At 46.4% G+C, this 17398-nt stretch overlaps 1 protein-coding gene and 1 long non-coding RNA gene across 4 annotated transcripts in view; one reads left to right on the top strand and one right to left on the bottom strand.

Annotated features, from left to right (window-relative positions):
• Positions 1 to 1148: 1148 nt before the first annotated feature.
• On the top strand, positions 1149 to 1786 carry LOC136154638 (melanoma-associated antigen 10-like). Its single transcript, XM_065916839.1, has 2 exons — positions 1149 to 1475; positions 1571 to 1786. Exons 1-2 carry the CDS (start codon positions 1149 to 1151, stop codon positions 1784 to 1786), a joined length of 543 nt encoding a protein of 180 aa, XP_065772911.1.
• Positions 1787 to 2188: 402 nt separating this feature from the next.
• The window catches only part of LOC136154266 (uncharacterized), a 35851-nt gene continuing 20641 nt past the window's right edge, over positions 2189 to 17398 (bottom strand). Inside the window, exons 3-4 of one of the 3 annotated variants that reach the window (XR_010660504.1) lie at positions 4354 to 4486; positions 2189 to 2745 (exon numbers count right to left, since the gene is read on the bottom strand). This is a non-coding gene — a long non-coding RNA (uncharacterized lncRNA). Of the gene's footprint in view, positions 2746 to 4353; positions 4487 to 9222; positions 9470 to 17398 lie in introns of those variants that run through there. The other 2 variants (XR_010660503.1, XR_010660502.1) reach the window with 2 other exon arrangements.

Raw genomic sequence — 17398 nt, 5'->3', positions numbered from 1 at the left:
TCCCTTTGATGGGGGTCTTGGAGTCCACAGAGTGGGGTGAACAGGGTGAACAGGATGAACAGTTTCTTGACCTCTGGCTTAGGGGCCTCGAGACCTGGGGTGATCAGGCGGTGGGGTGGGGGGGAGGGTGATGAGACTTCAGGTCCACAGAGGGTGGACTTCCCGGACCCCGAGGGAGGACTGAGCAGACCCCTGCCCCTGTGGTCAGTGCTGGGAGGCCAGGCAGGATGTGAGGAGGAGCTGAGGACCCTCAGGAGGCCCTGGGCAGGTGTGGCCACATGTGGGGCCCCTTAGCACTTTCTGTTCAGGCTCGCATCTTTTTCTGAGTTTCCATGCAGGCCCCCCGAGGGGAGGGGCCAGGTTGTGCCAGGAGAAAGGTGAACACTACAAGGGAACCCTGAGGGGACCTCCCACCGCACAACTGGGGTGACCTCACAGGGTCCACCCCTCGTACCATCCCAGAAGGCTCAGGGCTGTGCCACAGGTTAACCCCGAGGTGCTCCCTCCATTTCTCTCACAGGAACTCCAGGAACCAGGAGGTGAAGGCAGAAGTCTGAGGACCATGTCCTGAAGTCAGAGAGCAGGGGAGGTCCAGGCAGTGCTAGGAGTCAAGGTGAGGAGGATGGCCTGAGTGTGCACCAGGGGCTCCCCACCCCAGAACAGAGGGGACCCCACAAGGGCCTAATTCCCACACCTTGTCAGCCCTGGAAATCTCAGACTGTGCTGACTGCACCCTGGGGAGCCACCCTACTTCCTCCTTAAGGTAGCCAGGGGACTGCCCGCCCCAGAGGCACGCCCCTGTGAGGTCTGAGAGCACACCTCAAGGGGAGACCTGTAAGTGGCCTGTGTCAGAAATCCCAGGGTGTGTTGCTCAGCGGAGGCCGCTGACACCCCCTTTCTCCCCCAGATTCATGGTCCCCATCTGTTCCCCTGCCTCACTCCTGGCTGTGGTTTGATCCCAGGCATTGCACTCATGGTCTGGATGACTGAGCTGAGCAAGCCCGAGGAAGACCTTCAGGACCCAGGGCCTGGAGGAGGCACAGCTCTTGGGGGCTGAGGCAGGGGAGGCTGCATCCGTCTCGGCCTCCTCCCCCCAAGTCTCCTGCTCTACCCTTGCAGAGGCCTTGCCCCAGGAAGCTTTGAATGAGATGGTGGCTAACCTGATGAAGTTCCTGCTCTTCAAGTATCGGGCCAAGGAGATGGCCTCGGAGGTGGAAATGCTGAAGAAGGTCCTCAGGGATAACAAGGAGCACTTTTCAGTGGTCTTCAGCCAAGCCTCAGAGTGCCTGCAGCTGGTCTGTGGTGTAGAAGTGAAGGAGGTAGACCCCAGGGAGCACATATACATCATGGTCCCCACCCTGGGCCTCACCTGCGATGCGATGCTGAGCAGTGGGAAGAGCATGCCTAAGGCCGGCCTCCTGGTGCTGGTCCTCAGCCTGATCGTGCAGAATGGAGACTGTACCCCTAAGGAGGAGGTCTGGGGAGCACTCAGCAAGTGGGGATGTTTGTCAGGAGGGAGCACTGTGTCTTAGGGGAGCCCAGGGAGCTGCTGACCCAAGTGTGAGTGCAGGAGGGGTACCTGGAGTACCGGCAGGTGTCTGACAATGACCCTGCTCGCTTCGAGTTCCTGTGGGGTCCCCAGGCCTGTACGGAGACCAGCGAGTCAGAAGTCATGGAGGACCTGCTGAGAGTCAACCAGTGGTTTTCCAGGGCCTTCCCACCCCCATCTGCAGAGGCTGTGAAGGAGGAGGAAAGGAGCCCTGACCCAGACAAGCAGCCAAGCTGATCCTTCTCTCTGTGATTGAAGAGGGAGCAGTCAGCCTTCTCAGTAGTGATGGCCTGGGACACTTGGGGGAACCCGGGGTGTAGCATCTTTGTGTTCCTTTTCTCTGTGATGACATGGAAATTCATCTCTGTTATTTTTTTTTTGTTGTTTTTTTTTAGGAATTTCTCAAATGTGTTTTTTCAGCTTAAGCCTTAATAAACTTCAGTATCCAACTTTGTGAATGACATTGATCACACATGTATTTGTACTTAACCAGTTTAAGGACCAGACTTCTGCTGTTTTGTAAAAGAGATTGGGAACTCTCGCATTTTATTTTGTGACCCTGAGCAAGATCACATGGAACTGGAATTACAAGTATTTTGGATATGTGAACTTACTTAGCAGTATATAGTTTGTGGAAGAATTGGAAAATAAAAAACGATTGTAGTGAATTCTCACTTCTTATAGGTTCTGACTGTCCTTTTCTACAGCTAATCCACCAATCTGTTTAATTGGATTTGGCCAGGTTATTACTTAAGAAAGTAGGATAAAATTTATGAGATTAATAAGCCCCCTTCTCACTGGTTCATTTTTTCCACAGAACTTCACGGATCCTCTGCTCTGTGGAAGGCACTGTGTTAGCAGTGGCGACACTAGGAGAAGCAGGACACCCCCACACCTAGAGCTGTCATCTAGGAGCCACAGTCACAGGAGGAATGTGGAGAGACATACCATAGTCCCACAGAGCAGACAATATGGGGCACAGCGGTGGGGATCCAGGAGGAGCAATCGAGTGTTGGTGCATGAGCCAAGGCAGTTTGAGGCTTTGGGAAGCTGGGTTCCTTCTGTGGGAGATGATGGTAATGAACCTGAGTGGTGTCAACAGCCAGACTGTAGACGGTGTCTTATGAGTGAGAGGAAAGTCTGGAATCAGGCATGCATTTTAGAAGTTCATCTTCTCTCCAGTAAATCCTCTGGGTCTCAAAAACAAAGTGCACTTTGGTCAGAACAGGTAGACACCTGGGTTTTCTGCCTGAGTCTAAATACACTTGAAAGTTTCCAGATGGGAAATGAGTGAATTTGGTTTGGCACACAGTCTACTCAGTCTCAGGGAATACAGTTGAAGACATTTCAATTACCACCCTCCGTCTTCTGGTAAGATTTTAATGGGGTTCTTCTTTGAAACTGGAAATTGGACACTTCAACTGATGGGTCAGCTTTCCTAGGTGGTCAGACCCCAAAGCCATAGTGAAGGAGGAAACAGAACAGGCTCTGTCTTGAAACTAGGACTCCATCTTGGGCGGGACTATGGACTTTGAGCTATAGACCCAGTATCTAAGGAGACGACATAACAACTGGAAAAGCAAGACCCCGGAAGGAAGAGCCCCAGGGCTCTCCATCCCCTAAAAGAATACCTTAATTATCTGTGTAACTGAATAGAATCATACATTCTATTATGCTTACTGGGGTATGACCACAGGCTTATTGATAATTGTCCACTGTTAACTACCTGGGCTTAAGGCATATGATCACGGGTTAACTGTGTTTGGATCTTTCTTTTTCCTTTGTTCAGACTAGTTTCAGGGAACCTTATACACTTAGGGTATATAAGGTTTTCACAAAAACTGGTCGGGGTCCTTGGCTAAGAGGAGACTCTGTCTTGGGCCCACCAGTGTAATAAGCTGCACTTCACTATCTGCATTGTCCTACTGAGGGAGCTTGTTTCCCGGAACTCGTGGCAACAACAATAAAAACTGCACTGAACTTGAATTCACACACCTCAGAATCCTCCCGGAGAAGGCAATGGCATCCCACTTCAGTACTCTTGCCTGGAAAATCCCATGGATGGAGGAGCCTGGTTGGCTGCAGTCCATGGGGTCTCGGAGAGTCAGATAGGACTGAGCGGCTTCACTTTCACTTTTCATTTTCACTTCCATGCATTGGAGAAGGAAATGGCAACTTACTCCAGTGTTCTTGCCTGGAAAATCCCAGGGATGGGGGAGCCTGGTGGGCTGCTGTCTATGGGATTGCACAAAGTTCGACACAACTGAAGTGACGTAGCAGCAGCAGCAGCAACAGCAGCAGAATCCTTCTTGCAATTGAAGAGTGGGGCATTGTGCCTATCCTTGCTGGATTTTGTAAAGAAAACTCACTGCCCTTTGTCCCCCACTGTCACTTGTCTGATACCTGCCTCTCATGAAGGTCATGGCTGTTGGGGAGCCTACGGGCACCTGTGCTCAGACATGTTCTATCCTGTGGAGGCAGCCGAGTCTCCCAGGCTACACTCCCTGGCATTAGGAGGTAGGGCCACATATTCACTCTGCTGAGACTGTGGCCGGGCATCGCTGCAGAAAGAGAACTGGAGGGAGTGGGGGGAGGGGGGCCCCCTCCCTGACATTCCCAAGAGCCTTGGAAACTAAATCAGATCTTGCATTGGAAAGTGCCAGTAGAAAAAAGAAAGAAAGAAAAAAAGAAAATGCCAGTAGAGAGTAGTGACTAGAAACAGTTGAAGATTCAGGGCATCTTTGGCTTCCTCAGAAACTCCTCAACACATGAAGGGAATTGTCTTCATCACAAGCTATACCTACCGGCTGCTGTCTGTTGAGCACCAGCACCGAGTACACTCCAGGTCAGGGGAGAGGCTCCAGGTCCTTGTTCACATCTCTTCTCCATGTGCTTTCTGGAAGCTGCCTGCAGGGAACAGGGGATCCTTATGTAAACCTACAACAAGTTGGAAATAAATACAAGATTAATTCACCGATTTTAATACAAACAAAAAAACGGTTCATCTAAATAACAATAGCATGCCCTTTAGGGAAAAAGCATCCCTTGTGTCTTGATGCCTGGGGTGGGATGGACAGGTATTTTGGATGCAGGTGGTGCCACATCCATGGGCCTGAGATCCCAAGAAGCAGGAAACACTCCTGCCTGACTGACTGATTGAAGATCTGTCCAGGTGCTGTCCATTCAGGGCCAAGGGTGAGGACCTGGGCTCTTCCCAGTGGCACAGTCAGAAGGTAGGTGTTTTTAGGAGAACTACTCTCTTCCTAGAGCCCTCCAGGACAGTTGTGATGTAGACAGGGTGGAAAAGGAAGGTGCATTTTGGATTCTGGTCACTGCAGATGGTATCTTGGGGGTGGTATAGCCAGAGGGACTGAGGAGGGTGGAGAGCCCTGGGAGCAAGGGGCAGGGATGCAGCCTAGGAGTCTGGAGCTGAGCTTCAAGCCAGAATCACATGAGGACCACACAGTCCTCTCCCTCTGCCCTCCTTCTGGGGTCCATCCTTCTCTCCCTTTCCCTTCATCACACGGCAGGGCTGGGTCAGGAGTAGAGGAGACACATGGATGGGAAACTGGTGCCTGAACCTCTGCAGAGAGGAGCGCAAAGAACCAGGTGGGAACCATGGCTCATAGGTCAGTAGGACTGTTATGATATCTCCTGGGGGAACCATCTTCCTCTGGGAGGAGCACGTCCTGTCACCACCATTAACAGAGTGACCAGTAGCCACATGAGGCTGGGCAGTGTGACTCCAATGTACTTAGTGTGTTCCAGGGCCTGGCCTTCTGCCTTAACATAATGTGAAGTCAAATGTAAATAGCTAGAAGTGGCTAACGGCTAGATAGCCCCGCTAAGGAACTGCAGAACCTACACGGGGTCCCAGAAGCACAGCTTCCCCTGTGGGACACTGGGAGTGGTGGTAGGTGGGGTCACTGTTCCCTCTGGTTCCAGGGCCATGTATTTTACTTAGTGAGGGAACTAATGATGACAGATGTGGAGTTTGCCCAGTCCCTGGAGGGTGAAACCCCAGCACCATGGGCTCTCATATCCCAGTGTGCACTTCACATGTGCTTCGTACAATCCATTCTGCTGCTCCAGGAGACCAGCAGCTCTGGAAGCTGTGGTCTCAGGGCAATGAGGGCTTTGGTGTGAGGGTCCACCCTTGGGTCAATTCAGGGACATCCTGTACCTTGCAGAGCTCAAGATGAGGACCCTGAGGAGGACACAAGGACCCTGAGGAGGACACAAGGACCCTGAGGAGGACACGAGGACCCCATGGATCCCACTCCTAATGTCATCCCTAGGCATCCCTGGTGACGGCATGAGCACTTGGTAGCGTGTCCCTAACTTTGGCATCCCTGTCTCTGACAGGTTGGGGACCTGATATAAGGGGCGGGCCTTAGAAGGAGAAAGGGAGTATCTTAGGTTCTGAAGAAGTCTGGGTGAGGACCCTGAGGAAGGACTGAGGGGAACCTGGACCGCATGACAGAATGGGATCAGGGAGCACATAGGGTGGAATGAGCACATGTCGCATTTCCTGATATCCGGGTCTCAGAGAGACTGGGGATCCGCTATAGGTGGCGGGGCCTCAGGTGGGCAGAGAGGGGAATTCCAGGTCTTGTGGGGTAAGAAGTTGAGGTCCCTGAGGGAGGACTAAGTGACCCTTGACCTCATAGAAATCTGTCTCTATTGTCGGTCCTTCGCGACCATGAGGTAGGATGAGAATCCCAGGCAGTTCATGACATCCGGGTCTCAGAGAGACTGGGAACCTCGTATAAGGGGCGGGGCCTCAGGTGGGGAGAGGAGAGACTCTGAAGCTCTACTCGGACACAAGGTAAGGTCCTGAGGGAGGATTGAGGGGACCCCCAGGGATGGCTGATGGAACCCCACAGATCCCCGCCCCTGTCATCAGCCCTGGGAGACCCTGGGGTGAGAAGAGCACACTACACCTGTCCTGACTTTCTGACATCCGGGTCTCAAGAGAGACTGGGGACCTGTTGTGAGGAGCCGGGCTTCAACCTCGGGGAGGACAGAGCCCCGGTCCTACCGGGAGTCAAGGTGAGGACCCTGATGGAGGAGTAAGGGGAGCCGGGCCCCAGAGAAGAGGGGACCCTGGTATTCCCCAGGCAGGATGACCTCGTGCTGCATTTCCTGACATCGGGTCTCAGAGAGACTCGGGACCGGGTGAGAGCGGCGGGGCCTCAAAATGGAGGACAGGCCAATTCCAGGTCCTGCCTGGAATCTAGGCTCCAGGCGGGAAAGGACTGAGGCAGTTAGACCCCAACACAGAGAGGGATCCTTGTCTTTGATGGGGTCTTAAAGGTCCCAGAGTGGGTTAAACAGGATGAGCAGTTTGTCAACCTCTGGCTTAGGGGTCTCAGGAGAGGAGGTGTTCAGGCGGAGGGTGGAGGCATCAGATCCACAGAGGGTGGACTCCATGGACAGGGCCGAACCCACTCTTGTGGTCAGTGCTGGGAGTCTAGGCTGGACATGAGGTGAGAACCGAGCATCTCCACAGCCTATTTAGGACCTGCGGGAGGCCCTGGGCAGGTGCGACCACATGTGGGGCCCTTAGAACTTTCTCTTCAGACTCGGGTCTTGTTCTGAGTTACTCTGCAGGCCCCCAAAGGGCAGGGTCCAGGCCTTGGCAGGGGAAAGGTGGGCACTACAAGGGAGTGACAAAGGGACCACTCCCCCACAGCTGGGGGGCGGGGGAAACCTGAGTCCAGGTCTGTGCAGAATCTATCCAGGAGGGGCCCCCTCTATTTTTCTCACAGGGACTCCAGGAACCAGGAGGCGAGGTCAGAGGTCTGAGGCCTGTGTCCAGAGGTCAGAGAACAGAGGAGGTCCAGGCAGTACCAGGAGTCAAGGTGAGGAGGGTGCCCTGAATGAGCACCAGGGCTTCTCCATCCCAAAACAGAGGGAACCCCACAAAGCCCTAATCCCCCCACTGTGTCAGCCACAGAACCTTTGGTTGTGCTGGCTACACGCAGGGGAGCCACTGCCCTCCTCCTTAGCATAGCCAAGGGTCAGACCGCCTAGGAGGAGGGCTCCTGAAAGGATGAGAGCACCTCTCAAGAGGAGACCTGTTAGTGGCCTGTGTCGACCACCCAGGATGTATTTCTTAGCTGAGGCCCATGGTCCACAATGTCCCCTGCCTCACTCCTGTCTGTGGTTTGATCCCAGGCATCGTGCTCGTGGTCGAGATGAGTGACCTGGGCGAGGCCCAGGGCCCAGAGGAGGCACAGGTCTTGGGGGCTGAGGGGGGAGAGGCTGCACCCCCCTCGGCCTTCTCCCCGCCAGTCTCCTCGTCTGCCGCGGAGGCCTTGCCCCAGGAACCTGTAAATAAAATGGTGGCTAACATGGTGAAGTTCCTGCTCCGCAAGTATCGAGCCAAGGAGCCAACCTCCGATGCCGAATTGCTCAATATGGTCCTCAGGGATAACCAGCAGCACTACCCAGTGGTCTTCCGCCAAGCAGTTGAGTGCCTTCTGCTGGTCTTTGGCGTGGGTTTGAGGGAGGTAGACCCCAGGAAGCACGTCTACATCATGGTTCCCTGCCTGGGCCTCACCTGTGATGCAATGGAGAGAGGTGGGCAGGGCCTGCCCAAGGCTGGCCTCCTGGTGGTGGTCCTCAGCCTGATCCTCCAGAATAGGGATCCTGGCCCTGAGGAGGAGATCTGGGGAGCACTCACCAAGATGGGGGTGTATGTTGGGAGGGAGCACTCCATCTTTGGGGAGCCCAGGGAGCTGCTGACCCAAGTGTGGGTGCGGGAGGGGTACCTGGAGTACCGGCAGGTGCCTGACAGCGCCCCTGCTCGATACGAGTTCCTGTGGGGTCCCTGGGCCTTTGCAGAGACCAGCAAGGAGAAATTCACGGAGTATCTGCTCAGGGTCAACCAAAGGGCTTTTAGGTCCTTCCCATTGCCTTCTGCAGAGGATGTGAGGGAGGAGGTAGGGCGACCCTGAGCCAGAGCAGCAGCCAGGCTGATCTGTCCCTCTGTGATTGAAGACAGAGTAGTCAGCCTTCTCAGGAGTGATGGCCTAGGCCACTTGGGGAACCTGGTGTGTAGCATTTTTAGGTTCCTGCTCTCTGCGATGACATGCAGATTGATCTCTGTTTTCTTTAGGAATTTTTCAAATGTGTATTTCAGCTAAAGGCTTAATAAACTTCAGTATCTAACTTTGTGAATGACATTGATCACACGTGTATTTGTGCTTACCCAGTTTAAGGAATAGAGTCTTGCTGGTTTTTAAAAGAGTCTGGGAACTCTCCCATTTATTTTGTGACCCTGAACATGGTAACATGAGAATGGAATTATAACTATTTTGGAAATGTGAACTTACTTAGCAGTAATGTACTTGGTGAAAGAAATAGAAAATAAAATGTGATTATAGCGAAGTCTTGCTTCTTATATTTTGTCTGTCATTTTATACTGTTAAGCTATCCCACTTTTTTTGGATTTTCCCTGGTTATTATTTAAGAAGGTAGGGGAAAAAAAAAAGAAAGTAGGAGAAAATTAATCTGACTAAATAAGGCCCTGCTCCCTGGCTCATTTATTCCACAGAACTTCACAGGCCCTGATTTCTGTGACAGGCCATGTTAGCAGTGGGAAAAGCAGGGCACCCCCACACCTGGAGTGATGAGCTGCAGTCACATGAGGAAGGTAGAGAGACGTCCCCTGGTCCCACAGAACAAGGCAACACGTGGCGGGACGGTGGGGTTCCAGGAGGAGCCCTCATGTGTCGGTTCCTGAGTCAGGGCGGTTTGGGGCTTTGGAAAGCTGGGTTCCTTCTGTGGCAGGTGATCGTGATGAGGCTGGGTGGTGGCAGCAACCAGATCGCTCAACAATGTCTTACGGGTGAGAAGAAAATTTGAAATAGCACATATACATTAGAAGTTCCTCTTCATTTAGAGATGAATCTCCTGGGTCCAAAAGACAAAGTGCACTTTGATCAGGATCAAGTAGACGCATGGTTTTTCTGCCTGAGTGTAAATACACTGGAAAGGTTCCAAATGAGACATGAGTGAATTCGGGTTGGCACACAGTCTTCTCAGTCTAAGGTTTAAAGCTGAAGACATTTAGTTACAATGTTGCAGAAACCAGTACTCGGGAAACCAAGCATGACACTTGGAGAGTTGGAGAAGACAGGTTTATTACACCAGTGGACCCAGAGGTGTTAACACTCCAACCTCTGAGCCTCGAACAAAGGGATTGCAGTTTTTATAGATAGACTGTAGTGGGCAACACTACCTGTTAACAGGCTTGTTTAAACTAAGGGTTTTCTCACGTGTGGGAACAGTGGTCAAGATGGGGAGGGGGATTCCTGACCTGGACAGGTATGATAAAGCAGGTTTGCAGGGGCTGGGTGATTGCAAAGAGCAGGACAAGGGTGAGTGAGATAAACTCCAGTTCCTAGCATTGCAAGTCTTCACTTTCTGACGCTATGCGACCTATGTGATCTAGACTTTGCAAGGGGCAAGCTGAGTTACAGAGGCAGAAGGAGAAGGAGAAGGAGGTGCTGTAAAAATTTAACTTTTCCTCTTCATTCCCCCCTTTTGATGCTTCTATCCCTCATTGTAGAAAGCATCATCCCATGTTTTTGGTAGGACATTCAGAGCTCCCCATCTTTTATGGGGTTGTATTGAACCATTACCATTTGTAACTTTGTGGATTCAATCCGAGAGGTTATGAACTGGGTAACAGCATTGAGAATACAAGGGCCAAACAAAAGCACTGCAAAGAGCATGAAGTGAGGACCTGTTAAAGGGAGAAGCCATGATGGTCAACTCCAGATATTGCTTCAATTACCCCAGGAATTAGCTAGTTTTTCTCTCCTTTTATGATTTGTTCCCTTAGTTGTTGGGCCATGTTCCTGACTATTTCTGACTGGTTTATATAAAAGTAGCATTCTTCATTCAAGAAGAGGCAGAGTCCTACCTTTTCAGCTGTCAGTAGGTCTAGACCTCTCCTATTTTGCAAAACCACCCCAGCAAGGGAGTCTAGTCGGTCAGGTAAAGCCACTAAAGATTTGGCCACTCTCTCAATGTCATCTGTGAAGTCTTTGGATAGTGTATGGTAAAAGGTGGTTGATGAAGCAATTCCTCCTATCCCCAGCCATGATTCCCAGACCAGCTAGTGGAGGTATAAACTGGATGGCTCTTTTTGACCTTGTATGTGCTGCCAGACATATGGTGAGAGTCTGGTTGTTAGGGACAATGTTCATCTGGGTAGTGAGGAAAGCTAAGGTGCAGATACCCATCTAATTGACAGGTAGACATAAGTAAGCATCTGTCTCACAAACAAAGAAAAGGCCTTGATGGGGGCATTACCATCTGTTAAAGCAAGAGACACCAAAAGGCTGCAAAGCAGCCTGCACATAACAGGTAACTGAAGACTAGCAAAAGGGTTTCTCCCCATCTTTGGGTTGTCACGGCTCTAGCAACTGAGCCTATCGTGAAGGGGGGGTCAGTTATACTGTGTAGCAGTTTAGTTAGTAGGGATAATCGATCGTAAGAGACTTCTAATAAGAATGAGGCTTCCCCATTACAGTGAAATAACAGACAGTTAACTGCAGCTTCAGACCCAAGCACCAGTCCTGGGGTGTGACTGAAACTAGTCCTGTTGTGAAGAGCACAGAAATAATAGCAATCAGGGATAGAGTTCAGGCTTGACAATGAAAATCCATTGTTATTTTGATAGCCGGATCCTCAAGCTTCTGTTGTGTGTTGACCAGCCAGCTGCCGGAGTGTGGCTGGAGCAAGGCTGAAGAATCCTCAAGCTTCTGCCGTGCATGGACTAGTCAACTTCCGGAGTGACTAGAACAGGGCTCACGATCCTTCGTGGGTGAGGGTACTTGTTTTTGGAAACAGACATTGAGGATGTTTTTGGGGTCCTGAACTGCTTTCCAGGTGTCCTCATTATAGGAAGCCACTGACTTCTTGACTCTGGTGTGGTGGATCCAAGGGATGATACCTATAACCTTAACAGTAGTAGGGGTTGCCAGGATGACCGTGTGAGGGCCTGTCCAAACTGGCTAAATTGGTTCCTTTTTCCAATCTTTAACCCATACCTCATCTCCTGGCTAATAGGGATGAACCCAATTGCCCAGTGGCATGGGTGTCCTTTCTTAGGCTTCTTGGGCGATATGGTGGAAGAATTTCCCAGGGCCTACAGCTCCAGGTCAGTTAGCTGGTGGTCTCCCTTGAGCTTTTTTTTTTTTTTTTTTTATCACTGGGGGTGATCTCCCATATAAGATCTCAAAGGGAGAATAGCCTGGGTCCTCGGGGTGCATTTACAGAGGGTGATGTGAGTCCAGACTAAGGCAGCTTGTTCTAGCTTTGTCTGGGCGTTGACTGGGGGATATTCTTGTCGTACTTCTATTTGGAGAAGCAAACTTAACAAGAAAGTTAAGGATATGTGGCCCAAAGATTAATAGAAGTAGAAAAGCTGCCGATGCACAACTAGGAGAACCAGGTCCAGACATTGGTTCGTGACATTAGTGTTTCTCTAGGTGTGAGAAGATGCAAGAATTTGGATTTTTAAAAATCTTTACCTGAAAACATCTGACTACCTGAAGGCCTGTTTCTCTGGGTTTTTCCCAGAGCTCAGAGTGCCTTATTTTTTGTCTCCACCCTTAACTCTTTTCAAGGGGGTGTTGAAGTTCAGCATCTTATAGTGGTCATGATTTAATCTTTGTAGAAGCAGCTGGCAAAGGCCAAACTCCAGTTGATAGTCATTTGTATTTGATGGGTTAAAGCCTTACCTAGGTACAGTGTTAATGCCTTCACAATGACCTCTCCAAAAAAGAAAAAAGAAAAGAACAAAATCATGTTTCATTAAATATTAAGTTCTAGTTTTGTTAATTAAGTTCTGTGCTACTAAGACTCACTTCTGAGATTGTTCCTTCTTATGTTATATTGATAAAATATTTAATTAAATTATTTAAAAAAGACACTCTTAAGATTGTGATAGTCATATTTGACTTCATAGTCATAGGTGACCATGTTTGGGGGGCATTTCATGGTCATTGTGTCCCGCGGTGCTGGGAAGGCTCATTCCCAGGTCTAACAAAGATTCCATTGACAGGCCACTCAATGTGTTGTCCCTAGATCAGGACTTGTAAGTAGCAAAAGTCTCTGGACCATACCTGTCTTACTAGCCTGCTGCTACAGGAAAATGTTCCCTCTTGTTGTTTCTTCCCATAATTAAATTTACATTATTACAATTATTGATCTCATATGGAACTGCATATCAGCATTTTATCACAGGCTCTGTGACACATTTGGTAACATAAGAAATAATCTTCTCATATGAGGCCACCATCACCCTAATTCCAAAACCAGACAAAGATGCCACAAAAAAAGAAAACTACAGGCCAATATCACTGATGAACATAGATGCAAAAATCCTTAACAAAATTCTAGCAAACAGAATCCAACAACATATTAAAAAAATCATACACCATGACCAAGTGGGCTTTATCCCAGGAATGCAAGGATTCTTTAATATCCGCAAATCAATCAACGTAATACACCACATTAACAAATTGAAAGATAAAAACCATATGATTATCTCAATAGATGCAGAGAAAGCCTTTGACAAAATTCAACACTCATTTATGATTAAAACTCTCCAGAAAGCAGGAATAGAAGGAACATACCTCAACATAATAAAAGCTATATATGACAAACCCACAGCAAGCATCACCCTCAATGGTGAAAAATTGAAAGCATTTCCTCTGAAATCAGGAACAAGACAAGGATGCCCACTCTCACCACTACTATTCAACATAGTGTTGGAAGTTTTGGCCACAGCAATCAGAGCAGAAAAAGACATAAAAGGAATCCAGATAGGAAAAGAAGAAGTGAAACTCTCGCTGTTTGCAGATGACATGATCCTCTACATAGAAAACCCTAAAGACTCTTCCAGAAAATTACTAGAGCTAATCAATGAATATAGTAAAGTTGCAGGATATAAAATTAACACACAGAAATCCCTTGCATTCCTATACACTAACAATGAAAAAACAGAAAGAGAAATTTAGGAAACAATACCATTCACCATTGCAACAAAAAGAATAAAATACTTAGGAGTATATCTACCTAAAGAAACAAAAGACCTATACATAGAAAACTATAAAACACTGATGAAAGAAATCAAAGAGGACACAAACAGATGGAGAAACATACCGTGCTCATGGATTGGAAGAATCAATATTGTCAAAATGGCTATTCTACCCAAAACAATCTATAGATTCAATGCAATCCCTATCAAGCTACCAACGGTATTTTTCACAGAACTAGAACAAATAATTTCACAATTTGTATGGAAATACAAAAAACCTCGAATAGCCAAAGTAATCTTGAGAAAGAAGAATGGAACTGGAGGAATCAACCTGCCTGACTTCAGACTCTACTACAAAGCCACAGTCATCAAGACAGTATGGTACTGGCACAAAGACAGAAATATAGATCAATGGAATAGAATAGAAAGCCCAGAGATAAATCCACGAACCTATGGACACCTCATCTTTGACAAAGGAGGCAAGGATATACAATGGAAAAAAGACAATCTCTTTAACAAGTGGTGCTGGGAAAACTGGTCATCCACTTGTAAAAGAATGAAACTAGAACACTTTCTAACACCATACACAAAAATAAACTCAAAATGGATTAAAGATCTAAATGTAAGACCAGAAACTATAAAACTCCTAGAGGAGAACATAGGCAAAACACTCTCCGACATAAATCACAGCAAGATCTTCTATGACCCACCTCCCAGAATATTGGAAATAAAAGCAAAAATAAACAAATGGGACCTAATGAAAATTAAAAGCTTTTGCACAACAAAGGAAACTATAAGTAAGGTGAAAAGACAGCCCTCAGATTGGGAGAAAATAATAACAAATGAGGAAACAGACAAAGGATTAATCTCAAAAATATACAAGCAACTCCTGAAGCTCAATTCCAGAAAAATAAATGACCCAATCAAAAAATGGGCCAAAGAACTAAACAGACATTTCTCCAAAGAAGACATACAGATGGCTAACAAACACATGAAAAGATGCTCAACATCACTCATCATCAGAGAAATGCAAACCAAAACCACAATGAGGTACCATTACACGCCAGTCAGGATGGCTGCTATCCAAAAGTCTACAAGCAATAAATGCTGGAGAGGGTGTGGAGAAAAGGGAACCCTCTTACACTGTTGGTGGGAATGCAAACTAGTACAGCCACTATGGAAAACAGTGTGGAGATTTCTTAAAAAACTGGAAATAGAACTGCCATATGACCCAGCAATACCACTTCTAGGCATACACACTGAGGAATCCAGATCTGAAAGAGACACGTGCACCCCAATGTTCATCGCAGCACTGTTTATAATAGCCAGGACATGGAAGCAACCCAGATGCCCATCAGCAGATGAATGGATAAGGAAGCTGTGGTACATATACACCATGGAATATTACTCAGCCGTTAAAAAGAATTCATTTGAATCAGTTCTAATGAGATGGATGAAACTGGAGCCCATTATACAGAGTGAAGTAAGCCAGAAAGATAAAGAACATTACAGTATACTAACACATATATACGGAATTTAGATAGATGGTGGTGATAACCCTATATGCAAAACAGAAAAAGAGACACAGAAGTACAGAACAGACTTTTGAACTCTGGGGGAGAACGTGAGGGTGGGATGTTTTGAAAGAACAGCATGTATATTATCTATGGTGAAACGGACCACCAGCCCAGGTGGGATGCATGAGTCAGGTGCTCGGGCCTGGTGCACTGGGAGGACCCTGAGGAGTCGGGTGGGGAGGAAGGTGGGAGGGGGGATCGGGATGGGGAATACGTGTAACTATATGGCTGATTCATGTCAATGTATGACAAAACCCACTGAAATGTTGTAAAGTGATTGGCCTCCAACTAATAAAATAATATTAAAAAAAAAAAAAAAAAGAAATAATCTTCTGAAACAAGCTACATAGAAAATAATATAGCTAGCAATTATTAGTAAGGTCACAAGCAAGAATTTAAGTCAAGAACTTTCATTGGTTATAGCCCGGTATACCCCATGACACCTGTCTCAGTTAAATGATTATAGTCAAGTGTTAATATCCTGGTTGTACATCATAGAGCATCTGACCTTTATCCAAAGACTGGTTGCTGAGGTAAGATTTAGAAACAATCTTAAGAGTGCCTTTTTTAATAATTTAATTAAAACTTTAAGCAATATAACATAACAAGGAACTCTCAGAAGTGTGTCTTAATAGCACAGACCTTAATTAACAAAACTAGAACTTAATATTTAATGAAACATGATTTGTTTCTTTTCTTTCTTCTTTTTTTTTGGAGAAACCATTGTGAGGGCATTAACACTGTATGCAGGTAAGGCTTTAACCCATCAAATAAAAATGAGGTCTATCAGGGAGCTGGGAAAAGCTAAGGGGCCATCTTGGATTTCCCATAGCCCTGGATCTTTGATGTTTAGCTGTTGTTTATTTATTTTTAATTTCCTGATGTAAGAGCAGACTGTCACCATGTTTTAAGGATATCAAGACTGTAAAAGTCTAACCTTGAAGGGTTATTTTTGTTGAAGCAGAATGAGCTTTTTCTACATGTACCATAATCTTAAATAATGTTTATTTATGTTACCAAAGTAACAAAAACATTTTAAAAACCAATGAAAATCACTTAAAGGCAAAGAAATTTATAGTCTGTTATTGAGAGCTGCATTTTAAGAAAACCTTGTTCTCTAAACAGAGAGACCAAATTCGTCTGGTACCACCTTCCTGTTAATAACAAAATGTGTTTATCTGTTTAATCTGATAAAGTCTTCTCCATAAATCTTGAGGAACTAGCTGTATTCTTCTAAAGGCATGAGAGTAAAATCATAGAAGCCATGTTTAAAATCTGATTCTATTGCAATTGACAAAGAAACCTGGTCATAACACTTTAATATGAGAACTAGAATTATAATTGACCATATTTTATCAGGGCATATCAGATCTATATGAATTTCACACAATTTTAGGATATCTATATTAGTAATATCAGCCATACAGTATAACCTGTAAAGAATTTTTCACCCCTTTAACAGCACTTCCCATGTAATTTAACATGTCCAGGGAACCCAGGTAGCTTAATAACTCTTTGGGGTGTCTCAGGGGCCCTCTGAAGCATCCCAAAGTTAGCTAGAAGTCAAGTTATTTAGGAAGTTTTGCCGATAAATATCAAAAGGTTTATCATAGTCAGGCAGGACCATGTAAGTTACTGTGAAATAATAATTATTTACTTAGCCAAATTTAACAAAAGATTTCAAAGGTTAATATAGAAGAGATCAATTAAGAGGTAAAGGAACTTAAATCTATTATTAAAAGCAGTTCAACATCTGAAGAAAGTATGTCTTCTTAACAGAGAGAAAGGCCAAATTTAAGTCTTTGCACCAGCTTAATTTAAACTCATTTAGGTAAACCTTAATTATATTTATTTTAAACTTAGTCCCAACCATGCACAAAACATTTTTACAGGGTCCACCTTCCACAAACCTTTTAATCACTTTCTGTAATAGCCACCTGCAAGTCAGACCTACTTTCTTTTCCCTTTATAAAAGGTAATTTTATTTTTTATATCTTCTTTATTTAAAACACACATCCTACTTTCTTATTAGATTCGCAAACAAACATTGATACTAGATATTTAATATTGAATATTTCCCAGTTCACATGAATCTCAAATTTTTTTTTAGTTTTTTTTTTTTTTTGTATTTAGAATTCTTTGGTTTTTAAACACTTATTTTTCTTTAGGGCAATTAAATTAGAACTACAATTTCAACAATACTATCAGAAA

This window comes from Muntiacus reevesi, chromosome X, assembly GCF_963930625.1.
Source record: "Muntiacus reevesi chromosome X, mMunRee1.1, whole genome shotgun sequence".
Lineage (NCBI taxonomy): Eukaryota > Metazoa > Chordata > Mammalia > Artiodactyla > Cervidae > Muntiacus > Muntiacus reevesi.
This window is presented reverse-complemented; position numbering and strand designations above follow the sequence as displayed.

What these genes read in the sequence shown, in the direction of transcription:
- LOC136154638 (XM_065916839.1), top strand. Translation starts at nt 1,149, where the DNA reads ATGGTGGCTAACCTGATGAAGTTCCTGCTCTTCAAGTATCGGGCCAAG. An exon ending in ACTGTACCCCTAAGGAGGAG is followed by an intron (nt 1,476 to 1,570) that starts GTCTGGGGAGCA and finishes GTGTGAGTGCAG; the next exon opens with GAGGGGTACCTGGAGTACCG.